An 18,142-nucleotide genomic window follows, 5' to 3' on the forward strand; every position below is an offset into this window, starting at 1 on the left:
AAAAAAAAAAAAGTACAGCAGGAGAAAGCTGCAAGCCTTATTCTGCAGGAACCAAAAGTACTTACAACTTTACCAACTAAGAGATGAACCACTTCAGAGGAAACAACAGTAACCAAATACAGACACAGAATACAAAATTCTTCACCTAGCGTGAGCTAAACATGTTGGCTGTGAATTTGCAAAACACTTAGTATGCAAAAAATTTACCTGAAGACAAAATGTGTGAAGGGACTGGAAGACTCATTAACTCTGGGATCTGTAGTCAAAAAAAAAAATTTATGTGTGTGGGTCCCTATGACCTAATGGAACTGCCCCTGCTGCAACACAGTGCATCAAAGAATCCAAATCCAAAGGGATCTCTGGTGCACAGTGACCTCAGTTCAGGTAAAGTCCAAGGTAATCAGTTCCATTCTCCACCAATTTGGCACTACCTCCAAGAAAGCACCTTCTGCCCTGGGTATAACATTTAGCCTGATGTGTGAAACTGCTGGACTCAAAGCTGAGGGTCACCTCATCTCTTCCAGGATTCTCCTATTCATTTTCAGCAAGATTGAGGAAAATTAACCAAGTTGTTGAGGCCACTTAGCATATACAACACTGCCAGGCATGTAGGTCATTTCTCAGAGCAGATAGGCGAAGGAAAGAATAGAGCAGCTCTTCAGGCAAAGACAGCAGAGGCTGGAGGGGACACAGTGACGACGGGAAAAACACTCCCAGCCTTGGTCCCCAAGCTCTGCTGACCCACAGGCAGCAACACTAAGTCAGCAGTGTGTTGTGGACAGCTTTGTACTGTTGTGGAGTAACTCTTGTACTTCCACAGCACTTCATTTTCTCTGCACAGTCTTGAAGATAACGCATGGCCAGCATGCCACACTTTGGGAACAACTACCCAAGAGACTTACTTTGTCTATTCTTTATTGAGGTCTGTTCTTCCTGGACTGTGGTGTCTGTGACTCTGGCAAAGGCAGTTGCTGTTGAACAGTACCCATGATGAACCAAATATGATGAAACCATACTAGAAAATAAGAAAATACAAACAGATGAAGAGGCATTGGTAAAACAGGGTAATCACACTGGAGCTAAAAAAAAAAAAAAAAAATCAACACAATATAAGTTGCAATTTCAGTGATCAAACTCAGCTTGCTTAGGACATAACCAGGGTCCTACTTCTGGGTCCCGACAGTATAAATTTATAAGACAGGCACCTGGTCCTCAGCAAACAGGAGGGAGGCTCTAAATTCACCTTATGGGAAAAAAAAAAAACCAAAGTAAGACTCCCAATGCATACATAGTATTTATTTATTTAATTACTGCTGTCCAAGGGTGACTTGTAAGAGCTCAGTACTGTGTTACTGCCAGCGACATCCTATATAGACATAAAATCTGAACCTCAGAGAGGCTCATGGCTTTCAAGTAGATCTCAAAGAAAGATTCTGGTCCTGAATTTCTTCCATCACTTATTTTGCCAGCAATTTTATCTTTTGTAGTTGAATCTCCTTATGAATTCTACAAGTTCACAGATACTTTTATCTGCTGATTTACAAAGAGTAGACTGTCAGCATTGATTTTACAAACATTAAGTTGCATTTTCAAAAAACGTTGAGGGGTGGGCAAGGAAGTAGTATGACTGTCAGAAAACAAACACAACAAAAACGTCTTTCTGAACAGACTGTTTCTAAAGTGCTTGGGCCTTCCCAGGATATATCAGGTAAGTATTAACGCTCACTGGACTTTTAACAAAACCTGAAATGCCAGCACAAGATTTCAAGGCTTCTAGTGATGAATCCCAAAATAGGCTTCTCATGATGAAGCTGGTCTTGATCCAATCAAGTCACAGCTCAAAACATGCATTCAACTTAGCTACTTTCAGTACAAGGAAGAAGTATTTTATGAATCAGCAATAATTTTCAGATGTAACATTGTAAGCAGGTGTGTAATTTTTAAAACAAGTGCTTCTGACCACTGTTGGTACAAGGCATGCCCTTTGCCCTTGGCATGGTACAGACAGGTGTAATAAAGTGCATCCCTCCCTGTGTCAAGCATAGCAGCCAGGGTGCCCTGGCTCAGCCAGGCTGAAACACTGAACACAGTGATCCAGGCTGGCAGGAACAGAAGGGAAAAGCCAGCTCTTGCTTCAGTGTAATTCAGTAGCCAGAGTTAGAGGCTCAACACTGTGAAGATTTAAATGCTCTACAAAGCTGCACAAAATCTGAGCTCCTCCCTACGCCACTTCTGCCTGTGGCATCACAGTGATGACTGATTGTTGAAGGAATGTACTAAAGATAATAGGCGCCAGGATATCTATAATGAAGAGCAGAAGCCCAAGAGCTCTCTAGAACAATGAACATATATCCTTGAGTGTCAAAACTCCCCTTTACGCCTCTTCTACTAGTCAGCGAGATCCACCAATTAGTGTCCCCTAAGTGAACCAGCTAAATATAATAATATAAAAACCACACCTCTGTTGGAAGAGCTAGCCACCTCCAAAGGGAGACCCCTACTCACTGAGCATATGTAGTGATTTTAAAGGGAGCTATGACTTTAAATTGAAGTGAAAGTAGAAATAACCAACGACGAACAAGTAGGTGCCAAAGCAAAAGCAGAAATAACCAATGACTAACAAGTAGGTGTTAACAGTATGCACAGTGACTTTGTTTAACTGTATAAATATATGAAGCAAGGACAACGGAGTGTGCTAGCTTTGTGGAATTACCACCTAGCACCCATCTCTGTGCAGAAATGGAATAAAGCAACTGTCTCAACTCATTGTGTGAACTGGTTCTTGCACACCGGGCAAAGAACCCATCTTTGGGACAACAGGAAGCGTCCCTGCGTGGGTACACAGCAGTATTACATGCTGGTCACTACAGAGATCCTTTCCAACTTTAATGATTCCTAGTTTTTACTTTCATTAAAAATAATCCAGCCACCAAGCCAGGAAACACGGAATTGCTACTCTGCCCTTAACTGGTTTAGTGGTAGACTTGGTAATGGTAGTTTAATGGTTGGACTGGATGATCTTAAAGGTCTTTTCCAACCTAAACGGTTCTATGATTCTATGCCAGGCTAATTTTCAGCAATGACTTATCAGTTCCGTGTCTCAGCTACTTACTACAGCAGTGCTGCACACTCTCAAACATTCAGCAGCATGTCTGCTTCCATGGGTACCTCTCCTGAAGTTCTGGGGGAACGTTATCAGACTCCACTGCGACCTATGTGACATGTTCATGCAGACAACAAAAACATTTCAGAATCCCAGGTTCTCCAAAGGGATAGTTTTTACCGCTTGGGAGCCATGGTTGAAACTTGTTGAGAGCAGAAGTGTTCAAATCACAGGAGCAGCTGTCTCTGTGCTGCACCTAGGGGTGCTTCTTTCACCTAGAGCAGCCATGGTGGTGGCAGATAGGCTTGTACCAACTGTGGCTTTTCTGCTTCAAAACAGAACTTGACTGCACGCTTCTCTCTACAAATTACATAAAGTTCTCCTCATTCTGCATGGTACCACTTGGATTCTCAAATGAACAATACAAAGTCCTCCCGCTTTATCAGAAATAGGGACTGTCGTGGTTTAGCCCCAGCCAGCAACTCAGTACCACGCAGCCGCTCGCTCACTCCCCCTACCCCGATGGGATGGGGGAGAGAATCGGAGGAGTAAGAGTGAGAAACACTCCTGGGTTGAGATAAGAACAGTTTAATAATTGAAATAAAGTAAAATAGTAATGATAATAGTAACAGTATAATAATGATAATAATAATAATGATACACGAAGCAAGTGATGCACAATGCAATTGCTCACCACCCACCGACCGATACCCAGACAGTTCCCGAGCAGCGATCGCTGCTCCCCGGCCAACCCCCCCCAGTTTATATACTGAGCATGACGTCATATGGTATGGAATAGCCCTTTGGTCAGTTTGGATCAACTATTCTGGCTGTGCCCCCTCCCAGTTTCTTGTGCGCCTGGCAGAGCATGGGAAGCTGAAAAAAGTCCTTGACTGGCATAAGCAGTACTCAGCAACAACTAAAAACATCAGCATGTTATCAACATTCTTCTCCTACTAAATCCAAAACACAGCACTATGCCTGCTGCTAGGAAGAAAATTAACTCTATCCCAGCCGAAACCAGGACAGGGACCTACACCGTTCCTCCTCCCATAATCAACCACACCAGCTGATCTCAAGTCTCAGATGACTCCTACTTGGATTCTTCATGGCAAGAGCTAAAAAGATTAGAGATCCTATAAGACTGTAACAACACACAAAGAAGATGAGTTACCCATGTGAGTCCCTTTCAAGGTTTCAAGCACTTGAAAACCTTGTCAGATCAGCCTCTCTGGTGACAGTGTATCCAGGAGTGCAACACAGGGAATGCACGATGTGATGCATCTTGTGATGCTTAACTGCATGGTTAGAGATTAAATAAGATCCTACAAAACCCACCAAAGCCACAGGATGAGATAACATTGTGCCAAGAGCTCCAAAGGAGCTCCAACCTGAAACAGTTGTACCACTAAGGTGAGGATGAGCTCTGACTTAATCCTGCCTATGGAGAGGAGGAAGATGGGAAAGGTAATGCTGATTCTTAAAAAGAAGTCCAAAGGAGGTATGAAGAACTCCAGATTGGTGACCCTGACACCTCCACCATGCACATCAGAAGAAACAATTCTGGAGAACACAAGGAACAAACAAGGACACTGGTCCTGTTGCAGAAGAATCAACAGCTTTTGTAAAGCAAAGTCATGGCTCTCAAATTTGGTGACATTTTTGGAGGGAGTCTGGAAGCAGGCAGAAAAGAGATACTTTTGCAGTCCACTTGGTTGTCCAAAGATATTTCACAGAGTCTTTCAGCAAAGCCTCTCAAAGAAACTGTGTTACCATGTGATAAAAGGAAAGGCCTAGCATGGCTAAATATTCAGTTAAGTAATGGGGTGGCAAAAAATGGTCAGTTTTACCAGGGAAAGGAAAAAGCACTCTAGGGCTGCAGGAACCTGTGCTATTAACATATTCATAAAACTAAGCCTGACAGACCAGTGCTCTCACCCAGTGCAGGTGCTTTTATGTTCAAAGATGCAGGGCACACACCTTTTTCTGAGTAAGTTGCCTTTTGAGCACTAAGAACTAAGTACTTCCCTTTAAATATCAATAAACCTCTTCATTCTCTTTGGCTGATAAACAAGCTTTCCAAAAGTGGATCCTGTCTTCCCACAGCCTGATAAGATGTGTTGCAGAGACTGAAATGACCCCATAAAGTCAACAATCCAGTACATCAGAATGAAAATTAACATTAAAGTCAACAACTTCACAAAGTTTTAAGTCTCTGAGCACATCCATGCTGGGTCAGACCAAACATCCAGTTAGTCCAGTACTTGTACCTCCCAACTCGCAAAAGCCTAGGAAAAAATAAAGGAATAAGGTACATATGAAATGATACTTTTCCCCATAGCCCTTCCAGCTCCCAATGATTTGTCAGATACTTCCCATCCTAGAGGTGGTATCTCTCTACGTCGTAGCTCTGCTAGATTTTTTTTTCTAATAACATCTCCAGTCACTTTTTGAATCCATGCTGTTTTCACAGTACCTATGGCAGAGAGTGTGAAAAAAACCTTCCTTTATTTTTTCTGAATGTGCCATCTGGTTAACTTCACTTGATGCCCTTTAATTCTTGCAGTAGAGAAAACAATGAACAATTGTTCCTTCAGCACCTTCTGCAGGCTATTCAAGATATTTTTTTCACATTTCTGCCTTACCCCTCACAATCATTTCCTTCAACACTGTGGGTCTGTATATTTGTTCCTTGCCATACACCCACCCCATATCTTTCCATATCCTGCCTGGGTATTTTTCCATGCTTTTCTCACTTCTACTACATACTTTTGGAGACAAGAACTAAAACATCACACGGTATTCAAGTTAAGGGTGCACCACTTATTCACACAGTGACAGAATTATTTTTGTCCTCTATTTTTCTCCTAACGAACCCTAACTTTTTTTTTCTTGCTTACTACCAAAAAAAATGAGCTTACATTTCAGTGCAATGATTCATCATAACCCAAAAATCTCATTGCTTTCTGGAGGGTGCCTTCTTCCCAGCCATTTCTGAACACCCTCAACACCACACACACGATCAGCACATACAAGTCTCTCTAAAGTCTCCCCCTCCTAAAATGACCCTCCCTTACCTACTCATTCCCTGCCTTGCCTCTCTTTTAAACAACTTAAAATCCACACTGGGACATGTGCCCTCAGCCTCTGGCTGTGCAGTCCCCCATTAGTTTGCAGCAAGGGAACCTCTCAGAAGCCTTCTGGACTTCCAAGACAAAGACAGCAGCCCAAGAATCATATCCACATGTCTGCTGGTTCCTCTTTGCAAAACCCATGTCCTATTTCTCCACGTGCCCAATGCATCTACCTTTCAGTAGTGCTTCTATGGATTTGTCCAAGGCAGACGACAAGGTTCTCTCAGCCCATCGCTGCCTGACTCTCTTCTGAAGCCCTTCATGAAATGTGGCACCATATGCACCATCCTCCCCTTCTCTTGAACCTAGGCAGTTTGGAGTGAAACTTTGTTCCACAGCCACAAGCTCACCTGTTTTCTCCTTGAGTCCTGTTAGGACTCTGGGTAAATATCTGATCCCAGAGACTTTCTCCACTTCCCCTCACCTACTTCTTTCAGTGCTTCTTTGACAGACACTTCAATCCCAGATGCAGCTTCTTCTCACAAAGAAGCATCCCAGCATGACAACCTACCTGATTTCTGGACACACAGGCAAAGAATTCAACTGGATATGGTCTTATCTTCCCCAAGGTCTCTTTTTATACTGCAATCATCTACAGGCCCTACAAACTCTCTGGCAGGCCTCCTGCTCCTGATTTTCTCGAAGAAAGATATTATTATTATTTTCAATAGCTTCTGCTAGTTGCTTTTCAAAGGCTTTTCTGGTGGGCCTGAATTATCTGCAAATAACTAAATACAAGACTAGCAGAAAACAAGAACAGTCACATGGATGCAATCATTTCTGCATCTAAGCCTCCTGGATGACAGTGACCAGTATCAGGTGTTTAGGGAAAGAATATAATAAAAAGGTAAAACACAGAGCTATCTGTAATCAGAAAGAGAAGAAACAGGCATAAATTTGGGGGTTTAAAATATAACTAGGGAATTGGCCTCCATGAATTATTGTGAATGTTTAAAAATGCATCTTTTAAAATACAATTATATTTAAACTACCACAACTTTTCTGCAGTAGCAAGTCCCACAGTTTCACCATATACTTAGTGAAAAAAATATTACTTTTTTTTTTTAAGCCAGAAGGTGCTTTTTCTCTAATTCTTGTGTTTTGAGAAACAGTGAATAATCACTTCCTAGCCATACTCTTCACGGTGTATATAAATGACTGACATACAACTACAGTCCATCTCCCTCAATTACCTCTTTCCAAGCTGTGGAGCCTTAGTCAACTCTGTCCTTCAGGCAAAAGATACTCCTGTCCTCTGACAACTCTTGTCAATTGATCTCATCAAGTTCCACTCAATCCCTTTTTGCAATGGGAAATGTATTCAATACTCATAAATACATAAAGTGCTATAATTGTGTTTCCAGTTAGGTTGGGTTTGGAAACCTTTGGTTTAGGCTATTTCTTGCTCTTTCATTTCTAAATTCAGCTGACTTACGTCCTGGCTTTTCTCCTATGTTAGAGTTTTTACGGTGTCCTCTCCACTCCCCTTCCCCCAGTGCATCACCTCAAAGTGTATGTTCTTCCATTCCTACAAGCTTTCATGCAGTCTTTGGCTGAAAACTTCTCCCATATCTTTTACATTTGAAACAGCAGCAATCTACACAGGAGAGACTATTAAACAACAAAACAGAAGGTAAAACAATTTGAGCAAAATGCACTGACTGCCAATTTTTGCCACAAGAAAGCATAAATTAGCATAAAAAAAAGTATTTAAAGCCTAAGAAAACAAAAGAAGCTGAACACCAGAACAGTGACTTACTTCTGCAGCATGGCTTGCCACTCGCCTAGTCTGTCTCCTATGGGAAACCGCTTAATGGTGCTCTGAATCTTCGCTCGCCACTCCCTCATGTAGTCCTCAATGTCGAACACAAATGGCTGCTGCCCGAAGTTGGCATCAACTATCTCTCCTGGAGTCTGAAGACCCACTGTAGGGTAGAGATTTGACTGGGAAGGAAGAAAAAGAAACCTATATTAAACCCAGCTTTCTCTTTCTGGTTCCAGTTGCATGGTTTGGTAAGACAAAAGAGCTGCTCTTTAAATTGAAACATGTAATGGAAAAGGAAGGGGCAACAGCCCTTTAGGCACACCTCAAGGAACCCCATGACTTACTGTGCAGTTATTAGAAGCTATTGCATAAAAACATAACAATGGGATCAATCCCCCAGCAGTCTGATCAATGCCACAACTGCTGTCAATGGCATGTCCACTTTCTGACTTAGTTTTCTGCAATTTCTACCAAAGCTCAACAGTCAGTAAATAATAATAAAAAAAAAAAAAAAAAAAGGGGGCATCATCTCAATCAGCAGATCTAAGTGTTCTACACTGTTTCAACTGAACTCTCTTATTCCTTGGAAGCTGCTGTCTAAATATTTTACATCTTTGATGAAAAGGGAATGGATGGTAGTGGAGGTCTGAGATTAGGTCTTTGATGATCCCAACACAGCAAGCCATCCACACAAGAAATTCCACTACTGATAGATGAATTTAATTTTAAGAACAAGCATATGGATCCAAATGGGAGTTCTGACACTCCTTTGCCCCGAAACATGGGGAAAAGAAAAAGGTTACCACTGTGAAAATACCTCTAAAATTCAGCCAGTAACTCAGCTTCCAAAGAAGATGATCTAATTGAAAACAGGTGGTAAAAGTCTGTCTAGAAGTTCTCTCAGTTCAGGCTATTTTAAGAATAAGCTTATGGATACAAACTGAATCCCTGAGCCCACTTAAATATGGGAAAAAGAAAGGGCAGCAGAAAAGGTACAGAGATGCCTGGTTCTCACTCTGGATCACATTTTTTAAGAGCATGTTCCATTTGCTGTCATGTTACTTTTCTGCAGCACAAATTACTTTTCTGTTTGTCACACAAACTTCACTAACCCTCTGCTTTGGAGCATCTGCTGATAGCCTGCAGGGTGTAGGAAGAAATCTCTCTCATGCCACTCATGAACTGTTTGGTGTTGGGTTTTTTCACTTTGCTTTAACTCACTGGAGACTGCCACAGCCAGAAGCCAGACACTGGGCAAGGCACACGGATGCACGTAGTGAAAGTGAAGTCTGGAAGGTGGCTGGTTGTGGTGTCTTGCTCCTGGTTGAATCCATGCCAGACGTTAGATCAGTGGAGGAGCAGACCTCTCTCTCCAGGTCAAATCAGCGAGAACTACTACTGGTGGTTAGACGGTCATCCTAAAGAAAGCTAGGATGATTCTCTCCTCCTCTATAGCAAGGGGCATGGGCTTTCCTACAATTATCTGGAAAATATATTCAACTAATTCTTCACTATTGCAGAGGCCTGAAACATTGGCAATGTCATTCATCTCCTCTTGAGACCTACTGTAGTTCTGGATTTTACTTTTTACTAAAGGTATTAAGATTGTTACGAGGTGGAACTCTGCAGAATCCTGATCACATTAGCAAAAATGGAACCAGCATGTCGTGGGAATTGATTATTTCTCTCTGCTTTCACTGGCATGGCTATATCTGCAGTACCTACTTGGTTCACTCCCTCCACACCCACATCCCCAGGACAAGACAGACATTTACAAACAGGGTCCAGCAGTTCTTCTAAGATGGTCAGAGGGCTGGAGCACATGGCATACAGGAGAGGCTGAGGGAATTAGCTTGGAGAAGAGAAGGCAAAAGGGAAAATCTAACTGCAAGCCTTCTGCTCCCCAAAAGGGAGGTGATAAAAAAAGACAGAGACAGATTCCTCTCAGAGGTGCTCAGCAAAAGGTCAATGGGCACAAGTTGCAGCCAGGGAAGTTCTGATGGGGCATAAGGAAGAAATTCTTCCTTGTAAGGATGATTAAAGACTGGAACAGGTTTCCAGAGAGATGTAGCATCTCTGTCCTCAGAGATTTTCAAAACTGAACAGGATAAGGTCCTGACCAACCTGCTCTACCTTTGAAATTATCAAATCTCAAAAAACAAAGGAAAAAATGAATCCATAAATACAGGCTGGAAATTGAAATCAGAAATCAGGATTGCATCACTGCTGACTCAGCACACCTCCTTTCCTATTCTCACACCAAGGAAGTCACTGGGTTAGAGAGGTGTGCAAAGAAAATACAGCATGATGAAGGAGGAGCTACCAGAGGAAAACATCCTATTTAAAGTCAGTCTATCCCTTCTTTCAAACCTAGCTGACAAGAAAATATCTCTAATGAGGGATCAGATCTTTTCCACAGTCCATACTTTAGACTTTTTTATTAATTTATTATTATCTTATGAAACCAAGGACTTCCAAAGCCAGGAATCAGACTCCCAAAATACCTGGAAGTTAGAAGCTCTTCCACATTCTGCTTTTTTACATTTCCTATTGTTTCAGCAAACCACCAGGCAGGATAAACCTGATACGGGCTTGTGTAAATAAGAGAGTTAGGCCTAAGCATTAACTTAAATTGTGAAAAAGGGGAAAACTCCCTCTGTGGGATATTCATTTCTATTTGCAAGCAGTTATTTTTGTATTAACTTCAACCTGTGCTAAACCAAAATGTGATTCTTTCCCTCACTGCATATTTGTACAGATGCAAACACTCTTTAGAGAGAACTGAAACAAGCCGAAGCAAATCTGCCTCACCGTGTGTGAGAATTATCACAACAAAATGTGGTTTTCAACTGAAGGTATCCATTTCAACTTCCTAGTATTGCAAATATTGTAAAGTACTGTCTTCATCATTTGCCTCTGAAAGGGGAATTTTGCAATATGCACATCAAGGAAACAATTTCTAGACTGGTAACATTTTGAAGAGTCAAATTAATTCCTTGGGTAATCTCACTGACATGCCAACCCTAAAAGTTATTTAAGCTTGAAAGGTATAAAAGTAATGGAGGTTACTGGTCAAGGTTCTCACTGATGTGTACTACCAGTCAGCTCCAACACCACATAGGCTGTAATGCAAGGAAAAGCTTTCAACCTACAGCCCCTCCCCAGGGGATTTCAGTAATTAGGTATAGAACAGAATCAGAGCCAAAAAATGCATGTCAAGCTGCTCAAACCAGAGAACCTCAAGGGTCACTCAGGTTAAGACTGCTGTTTCCGTTCCTGTTTGCAGTTAAGTTTTTAGACTGCAGCTTTAGCAGGTGAAGAACACAGATTACATTCTATATCTTTCATATGATGGATGTTTTCTTTACCTTAAAATGAATGGATATTGTGTTCGAGCCTAGATCACAATGCTATAATAAATGAAAAATACCACTTGCACGTTATATCAACTTCTAATTCCCTACTACATCAAGACTTCTACAATCTCTGACAATAGTCATTATAGTTAAACCAAAAGCCTATCTTGGGTTTGGCATCCCCTTCTTCAGGATAGGGCAGTAACCTTAACTGTTTGGAAGAGCAAGCAAGAAGCCGTGGACTGAGGGAGCAAAAAGGACCAGAAGAGGAATAGAATACATAAGCGTCTGCAAGGGCGAGGGAAGAGGGCAGTAATTCAAGGGAAGGATATTAGAAAAAGAGGATGGGAATGATGGAAGTCAGGTGCAGGCATCCTTAGAATGAAACTGCCAACACAGCAGCTGAGCCATTTAGCACATGGAGAAGAACGTCCAAAATCCACACAGAGGCAGAAGTCTCCTGTCCTTGCTCACATCCACAGTCAGGGGGTGAAATGACCCAGTCAAGCTTCTCTTGCCCTCTTTTTAAAGAGAAATTATCCCATGGAGGATAATTCTCAACAGCAGGAGGCCTATAGGGCATCCACTGTTCTCCTTCCTGGCCCCGAAGAAGTGTTATGGATTAGTTGCTGCTGTAAAGGCCAGAAGGAGACTTCCATGGAAAACATCTCCGCAAACTCTGGCTGGTAAAAGGCACAGAGATACCATCTAACCATTGGAAACCCTGCCACAAGGCATGTGAATAGCTGATCCCAAAAAACACCTGACCAGATCTTCCGCCAGTTTAACACTAAAACAACATCCTCTCTGCACAGGACATACAAACAAGCATGAGATCCTGTAAGGATGACCTGGTGAGATCAAGAAACAGCAGGATGGCAGGATGTCCTGGGCTCAGGAGGGTTTTGAATTCAATCTCAGCAGCGCTGCAAGACCTCACTGCTACAAGAACCCTTCTGTCTGGTCTGCTCCCATGCATCTTCCCCAGCTGTTCATCCCCTATTTGTAACAGAGACTTAACACCAGTGTTAACAGCCTACAAGTGCACAGTAAACGTATACATCAGCTCACTGTGTACTCCTGGATCAAAAGGGTGCAAGGTAAGCTAAGCAGGACAGGTAATTCCTGCCTGCCAAATTGGTGCTGTGAAGCCCTACAGCAACACTTTAGCTGTAAACAACAAAACAATGGTACATGTGTTTGATAGCTATTTTTGATTGATAGGAGCCTACACAGTAATTATCTATCTATCTACCTATCTATGCCCATGAAGACTGCTCTCATCTCACAAAGAGAAGCAGTCTAGCCAAAGAGAAGACAAAGCGGTGAAAAAATTAGAGGGAATATAGTAAAACTGTGACTCCTAATGTAATCTATATCCACAGGGAAAACAAAGAGCACCTAAAACTAAGGGGTGTATCATAGAAATGTCTTCTTGCCATGGATGCAAGTTTGTCACAAGACCTCATGTCAAAAGGTTAATATTCATGGACAGGTAAAATATTCTTTTACTTTAATAAATTGTAGTTGGACCAAGTGAATAAACTACTGTGAAACAACCCACATAAAGAGGGTTTCTGGTTTAGAACGCACTGCAACGTTACCAGGTTCAAAAAGCCTAGGAACAAAAAAAAAAAAAAAAGCAAGCTGTATTGACAGCTGATGTGAAAAAGCAAATTAAATAACTGGAACATGCTTCAGCACAGACACTGGCTAGGGTATGGGAGAGATCTGTAAGCCATAAATCCCACTGGGAAGGTGAACAGGGAGTGATAGTCATTATTTCTCACACTACAAAAATTAGAGGAACAAAATAAATTTTTTGGCAGGAGGTGCAAAACAAAGAAAAACAAGCTTTCTTCCACACAACGTGGAAGTCAGCCAAGAAAATTGATCACTTTGGAGGCCTAAACAAGTTATGGAAACTAAGAACTTCCTCAGAGGAAATTAATTTGGTGTTATTAAAATACAAAGACAGGAGTGCAACCTCTGGGACAAGAAGTTCTATGTATGAGAGAAATGGATGCAGTGGATATATTTGTGTATGCCTGACCTGGTTTCATCTTCTTTTCCTAAAGACCTGCTCCTTGTTCAGGAACACTTGGGTCTGAAAAGGAGCAACCATTTTTTTGTTCATGACCCAGAGTGAAAGTCACACTTTTATAAGACCCAACTAGACGTTATTGCGTGGTGTAACTCAGCTGGTGTCACTGCACTCAAGAGTAACTCAGTATCAGGGCTGGTGAATCAGCGGAGTAACTATCAACCCCACATGGGTGCCAAATACATTCCTCCAGCAATTCCACAAGCTGGTTACTCATCATGGGCAGAGGCTGGACAAAAGCCTGTGCAATGAGACACCTGAGCCTGACCTTCATTCTCAGAAACACCCTTCCCTAACCACACCGTGGAAAGGGAACAACTCCACCATGGCTGCCAGACTTGGATGAGACAGGAAGAAGCTGAGAATAATATCATTAGACATTTTTGGGCTCTCTGATGATGGGACATGAGAGGCTACTCAATGACTTTAAACTCCCCACAGTCAAAGCTGCATTTGGAAGACAGTGACCTGTAATGAAGTTTGAATCCTTGCTTTAATTCCAGGAGAAGGAGCAACATATTCTTAGAGGTAGTGAGGGATGAGAGGAGGCATGTGAGTAGCCCACAAACCCAGCCACAGGATTACGAAGTTTCAGAAAAAGAAGCATCCATATAATTCAGTAATGTCCGTTACCATTTTTAACAGGGCACCAAACAGGGGGGGGAAAAAAAAAAAAAAAGGTCACACCCCCATACTCTTCCCCCTCCCTTCTGTTTGCATCCTTAGTTAAAATACTGAAAATAGGTGTACTTACAGGGAGGTCTGTAAAGGCTATACCTGTGGGGGGAAAAATATTAGAATTAAAAAGACAAAGGATTTTTGTCCCTGCTTGGCTACATCCTTAACATTCCACAAAACGTTACTGCATTTCAATAAATCCCAGCTCTGACCCTGCATTTCACCACCTGTCATATTTAGAAGTAACTTCCCTCCCCAGTTCCCTCCTCAGCAAGGTTTTGCATCTGGAGAAAGGTTCAGGGAGAAGCCTAAATGTTTCAGACATCTCTCCCAGAAATTGGATTTTCTAAAAAGCAGCTCCTCTTTTCTTTGCTTCTCCCTTTGTTACTATGAAGGAGTTGGTTTTCAAGACTCACTTTGGCTTTAGAAACAGAGTTTTACTATAAAGTTGCTTCATTTTAGGCTGTAACTACTCCTCCTTACCAGCAGAGAGGCAGGAATGAACATTCAATGCTTTGTGTTACAGCTGGGGAACAGCCTTGCAACAGGACCAAGCTGCACCCAGGAGCAATACTGTGCAAAGAACAGCTTCATCCTCAACTACACTGCTATGGTTCCAAATATAAGAGATGAAAAAAAGTGTATTGTTTCCCTTTTCATTTACATTTGGCATGCCAGAAAAGAGGTATCTACTTAAGCAGAGGCAGCTGTTGCCTAGGATCACTAACAGAATTGTGGCCAGAGACAATGCTCAGCTACAGAGTCAGGCTACCCCTGGGCACATATCTGCAATGCTCTGCATCTGATTTAGATGTGAGCTACCACTCAAAAGGAGGGTGCCTCTCCTCCCTCCACAGCGTGTGTCCCTGCATCCGCCATGGGTGAGATCCAGCAGCCAGGCAGCAGCACAGTGAGATGGATCAGACAGTGACAGCAGCTCTGCTGCACGGGTTTTGGATCATGCTCACCAACAGCGCATGGGAAACTGCTGCCATGCTCTGTTCATCTTACCAGGCTAAGCTTAATTCATGTTTTAAGCTAACATTTCAGGAGTCAACCTGGAAGCTGTGGTCTTGCCCCATGCATGCTCCCAGCAATACTTTCTGTCCCCAGTCAGGGGAAGGCTGGTATCCAAACCAGTATGCCCAGTTCTTGCACACGTCCCACCTCTCAGCCACGCAGCAGTCCCTCCTGGGTGGCAGTGAAACAGCTGCACAGAAGCAAGAGCACATCGTTCTCTGTTTTTAATGTTAGGACTACTTTAACAAAGAGCTGCAATGTCATGTTACCAGATCAGCCTGAAATGGTAATTTAAATCAAGTTTAGGAGTCAACACAGGAAACAAATAATTACTATTTGAAACAGCACAGATCCAAAATCAAATGCTTGGGAAAAAACCCTGAGTATTTTACTAAATAAACAGCCAATAAGGTTTAACTAACATCCTGGCAGATAGCCAATAGGGTTTAATTAATACCATGGCAGTTTGGACCTTGTCTGTTGAGTACCCTCTCTACAACCCAACCAAAAACTGTGTATACTAGTGTTTCTCTCACCCCAGCACTTTGCCCAAATATTGTTCCTCACTCAAACCTGTTTTTCACTTCACACTTGTTTTGCCAGCTGGATGAAAGCTTGTTTCTGCCCTTACACCAGAATGAGGCCAAACTCCTTGAGTCTGCAGCCCATGGGAGTCGTCCTCTGCCACCCAGGATCACTCAGAGCCAAAGGTGGCCTGGCTTTCCGATGACAACTCATGTAACTGCATGGCTGAGAGCTGCATCCAGCACACAGGCAAGCATACGATTTTTGAGTGGAGTACAAGGTGGGTGGAAAACTGGCTGGAGTGTCAGGATCGAAGGGTTGTGATCAGCAGCTCAAAGTCCAAGTGTTGTCCCTCAGGGATTGATGATAGGGCCAATACAGTTCAATGTCTCTACTAATGACCTGGACGATGGGACAGCGTGCACTCTCAGCAGGTTCACAGATGTTACCCAACAGGAGAGTGGACAATACACTGGAGGGTATACTGCTATTCAGAAGGACCTCAACAGGCTGGAGAAATGATCCAGCACAAACCTCATGAAGCTCAACAAAAGCAACTGAAGAGCCCTTCCATCAGGTTTTAATATTTCCAGAAAACAGGACAGGCTGGGGCTGAATGGAGAAAAAACAGATCTGCAGAAAAGGATGTAGGGGGTCCTGCTAAGCAACAAGTTGAGCAAGAGTCAACAGTGAGTCCTTGCAATGAAGCAGTTCGACCACATCCTGGGCTGTATTAGTAAGAGTGTAGGTTAAAGGAAGGGATTGTTCCCTTCTCTTCAACACTTGTGGGTCTAAACTTGGAGTATGATCTTCACTTTTGGACTCTCCAATACAAGACAGACAGCAAAACTGGAGTGAGTCCAGCAGAGGCCAACAAGATGAAGAGATGCTATGGGAAACTGGGTTGTTCAGACTTATTCAGAGGTTGCTCAGACACTTATGACTGCCTACAACTTCCTAATGTGAGGGTACAGAAAAGACAGACTTTTGCCAGAGATGCATGGTGCAGGACACAGGAGGCAACAGAGACAAGTTGCAACAGGGGAAATTCTGATTAGATATTAGGGGAAAAAAATTCAGTATGAATGTCGTCAAACACTGAATCAGGGGACCAGAACCACCCCCTTGGGGGATCTCCATTCTTGGAGACAGTAAACACTTGATGAGTTTGAGTAATGTGACCTAGTTGGTCCTGATTTCAGCAGGGCGTTGGATGCATAACCTCCAGAAGTCCCTCCCAACAAAAATGACTCTTTGATTCTATAAATAAACTTATTACACTGCCTTTAAATTAAGGCATTTATATGTTTTGCATCGTCTATTACATAACTAAGACCAACAGAATGCTTTAGTGTACAGCACTAGATCTATTGCACAAATATGTTTGCTTAGAGAGTTCGTCCTGAAACTGTACTGCTGCACACCTGCATCCAACAAAGTCAACAGCAGAAAGTGAAAGAATCACAGTTCTAACTAGGCAGCTGAATTTGAAACTACACTCTTTCTCTGCAGCACCTCCAAAGCCTGGATCCAATTTAAAATAACAAATGAAAAATTTAAAGACATAAGACCTGGGCAGCTCAAGAGGTCAGGAAGCATGAGTGAGTATGTGAAGAGCCTCTCCTGTAAGTCCACAATGTTAACCTGATCATCAAGGCAGTGATATAAAGACATGAAATGAAGGTTCAGTGCTGGGGAACAGTGTGATCAACACCTTACCTGCCATCTAATCAAAGGACTTTCACCTTGCCATGACTAACACACACTTGTATGTGTCCCCATGCATATAACATGCTTGTGGACCTTCTAGCTCAACTCTACCCTCCACCCAGCAATAACCATCCTGTCTGCCTCAGAGCTGGCCATTTTCTTCACAATATATTTCAGAATTCAATTTGCACAAGACAACATACATTTGGGTGATCAGCTACAACACTCCACTTCGTATATGGCAGTGTACTCCTCCAGCATGTTTAGGTAACCGTAATTCAGAGAATAGAAAAGCAGTGCTGATGGACTGCAATAAGCAACAACACATTCAGCAAGATCTTACAGAGTAGACTAGGAAATGTCAACCCATGAAATACTTGAATACTTCTACAACTTGCTGCTGAGGAGAAGCACTGTTAAACCCACACAGCTCCACATGCTCTTGGAAACAGTTATCCTCCAATCAAGCTACTTGGGTAAAGTTTTTCTTACAGAGAAACAAGGCTGTAGCCAAGTTTGATATTTTCCATTCATTTTAAATTTGGTTCATCGAAAGTCTTGTTTTAAACCTTCCAATGCTCTTGCTCTCTGCAAACTTCGCTTGAAGGTTTGAGGACAAACCTATTAAACCTGGGATTCACATCTGGATCTCTGACAAGCAGATTTCTTCATTATCCCTAATGTTCCTGTTAATCTCTAAACTGGTTGCAGAATGGGTATTTTACTTTACAGGTTAACTTGGTCTTT

The 18,142-nt window shown here is 42.4% G+C and overlaps 2 protein-coding genes across 6 annotated transcripts in view; one reads left to right on the forward strand and one right to left on the reverse strand.

Moving 5' to 3' along the window:
* Positions 1-18,142, forward strand: part of RSPRY1 (ring finger and SPRY domain containing 1) — a 281,438-nt gene that overhangs the window by 117,824 nt on the left and 145,472 nt on the right. The gene's annotated exons all lie outside the window — the stretch shown is intronic.
* RANBP10 (RAN binding protein 10) overlaps positions 1-18,142 on the reverse strand; it is an 81,358-nt gene that overhangs the window by 19,340 nt on the left and 43,876 nt on the right. For all 3 annotated transcript variants that reach the window (XM_075715889.1, XM_075715890.1, XM_075715891.1), the window contains 3 exons: positions 14,217-14,239; positions 7,997-8,181; positions 903-1,015 (listed from right to left, as the gene is read on the reverse strand). In XM_075715889.1, the coding sequence (XP_075572004.1) occupies positions 903-1,015; positions 7,997-8,181; positions 14,217-14,239 (321 nt within the window). The remainder of the gene's footprint in view (positions 1-902; positions 1,016-7,996; positions 8,182-14,216; positions 14,240-18,142) is intronic.

This window comes from Pelecanus crispus, chromosome 8 (assembly GCF_030463565.1).
Source record: "Pelecanus crispus isolate bPelCri1 chromosome 8, bPelCri1.pri, whole genome shotgun sequence".
NCBI lineage: Eukaryota > Metazoa > Chordata > Aves > Pelecaniformes > Pelecanidae > Pelecanus > Pelecanus crispus.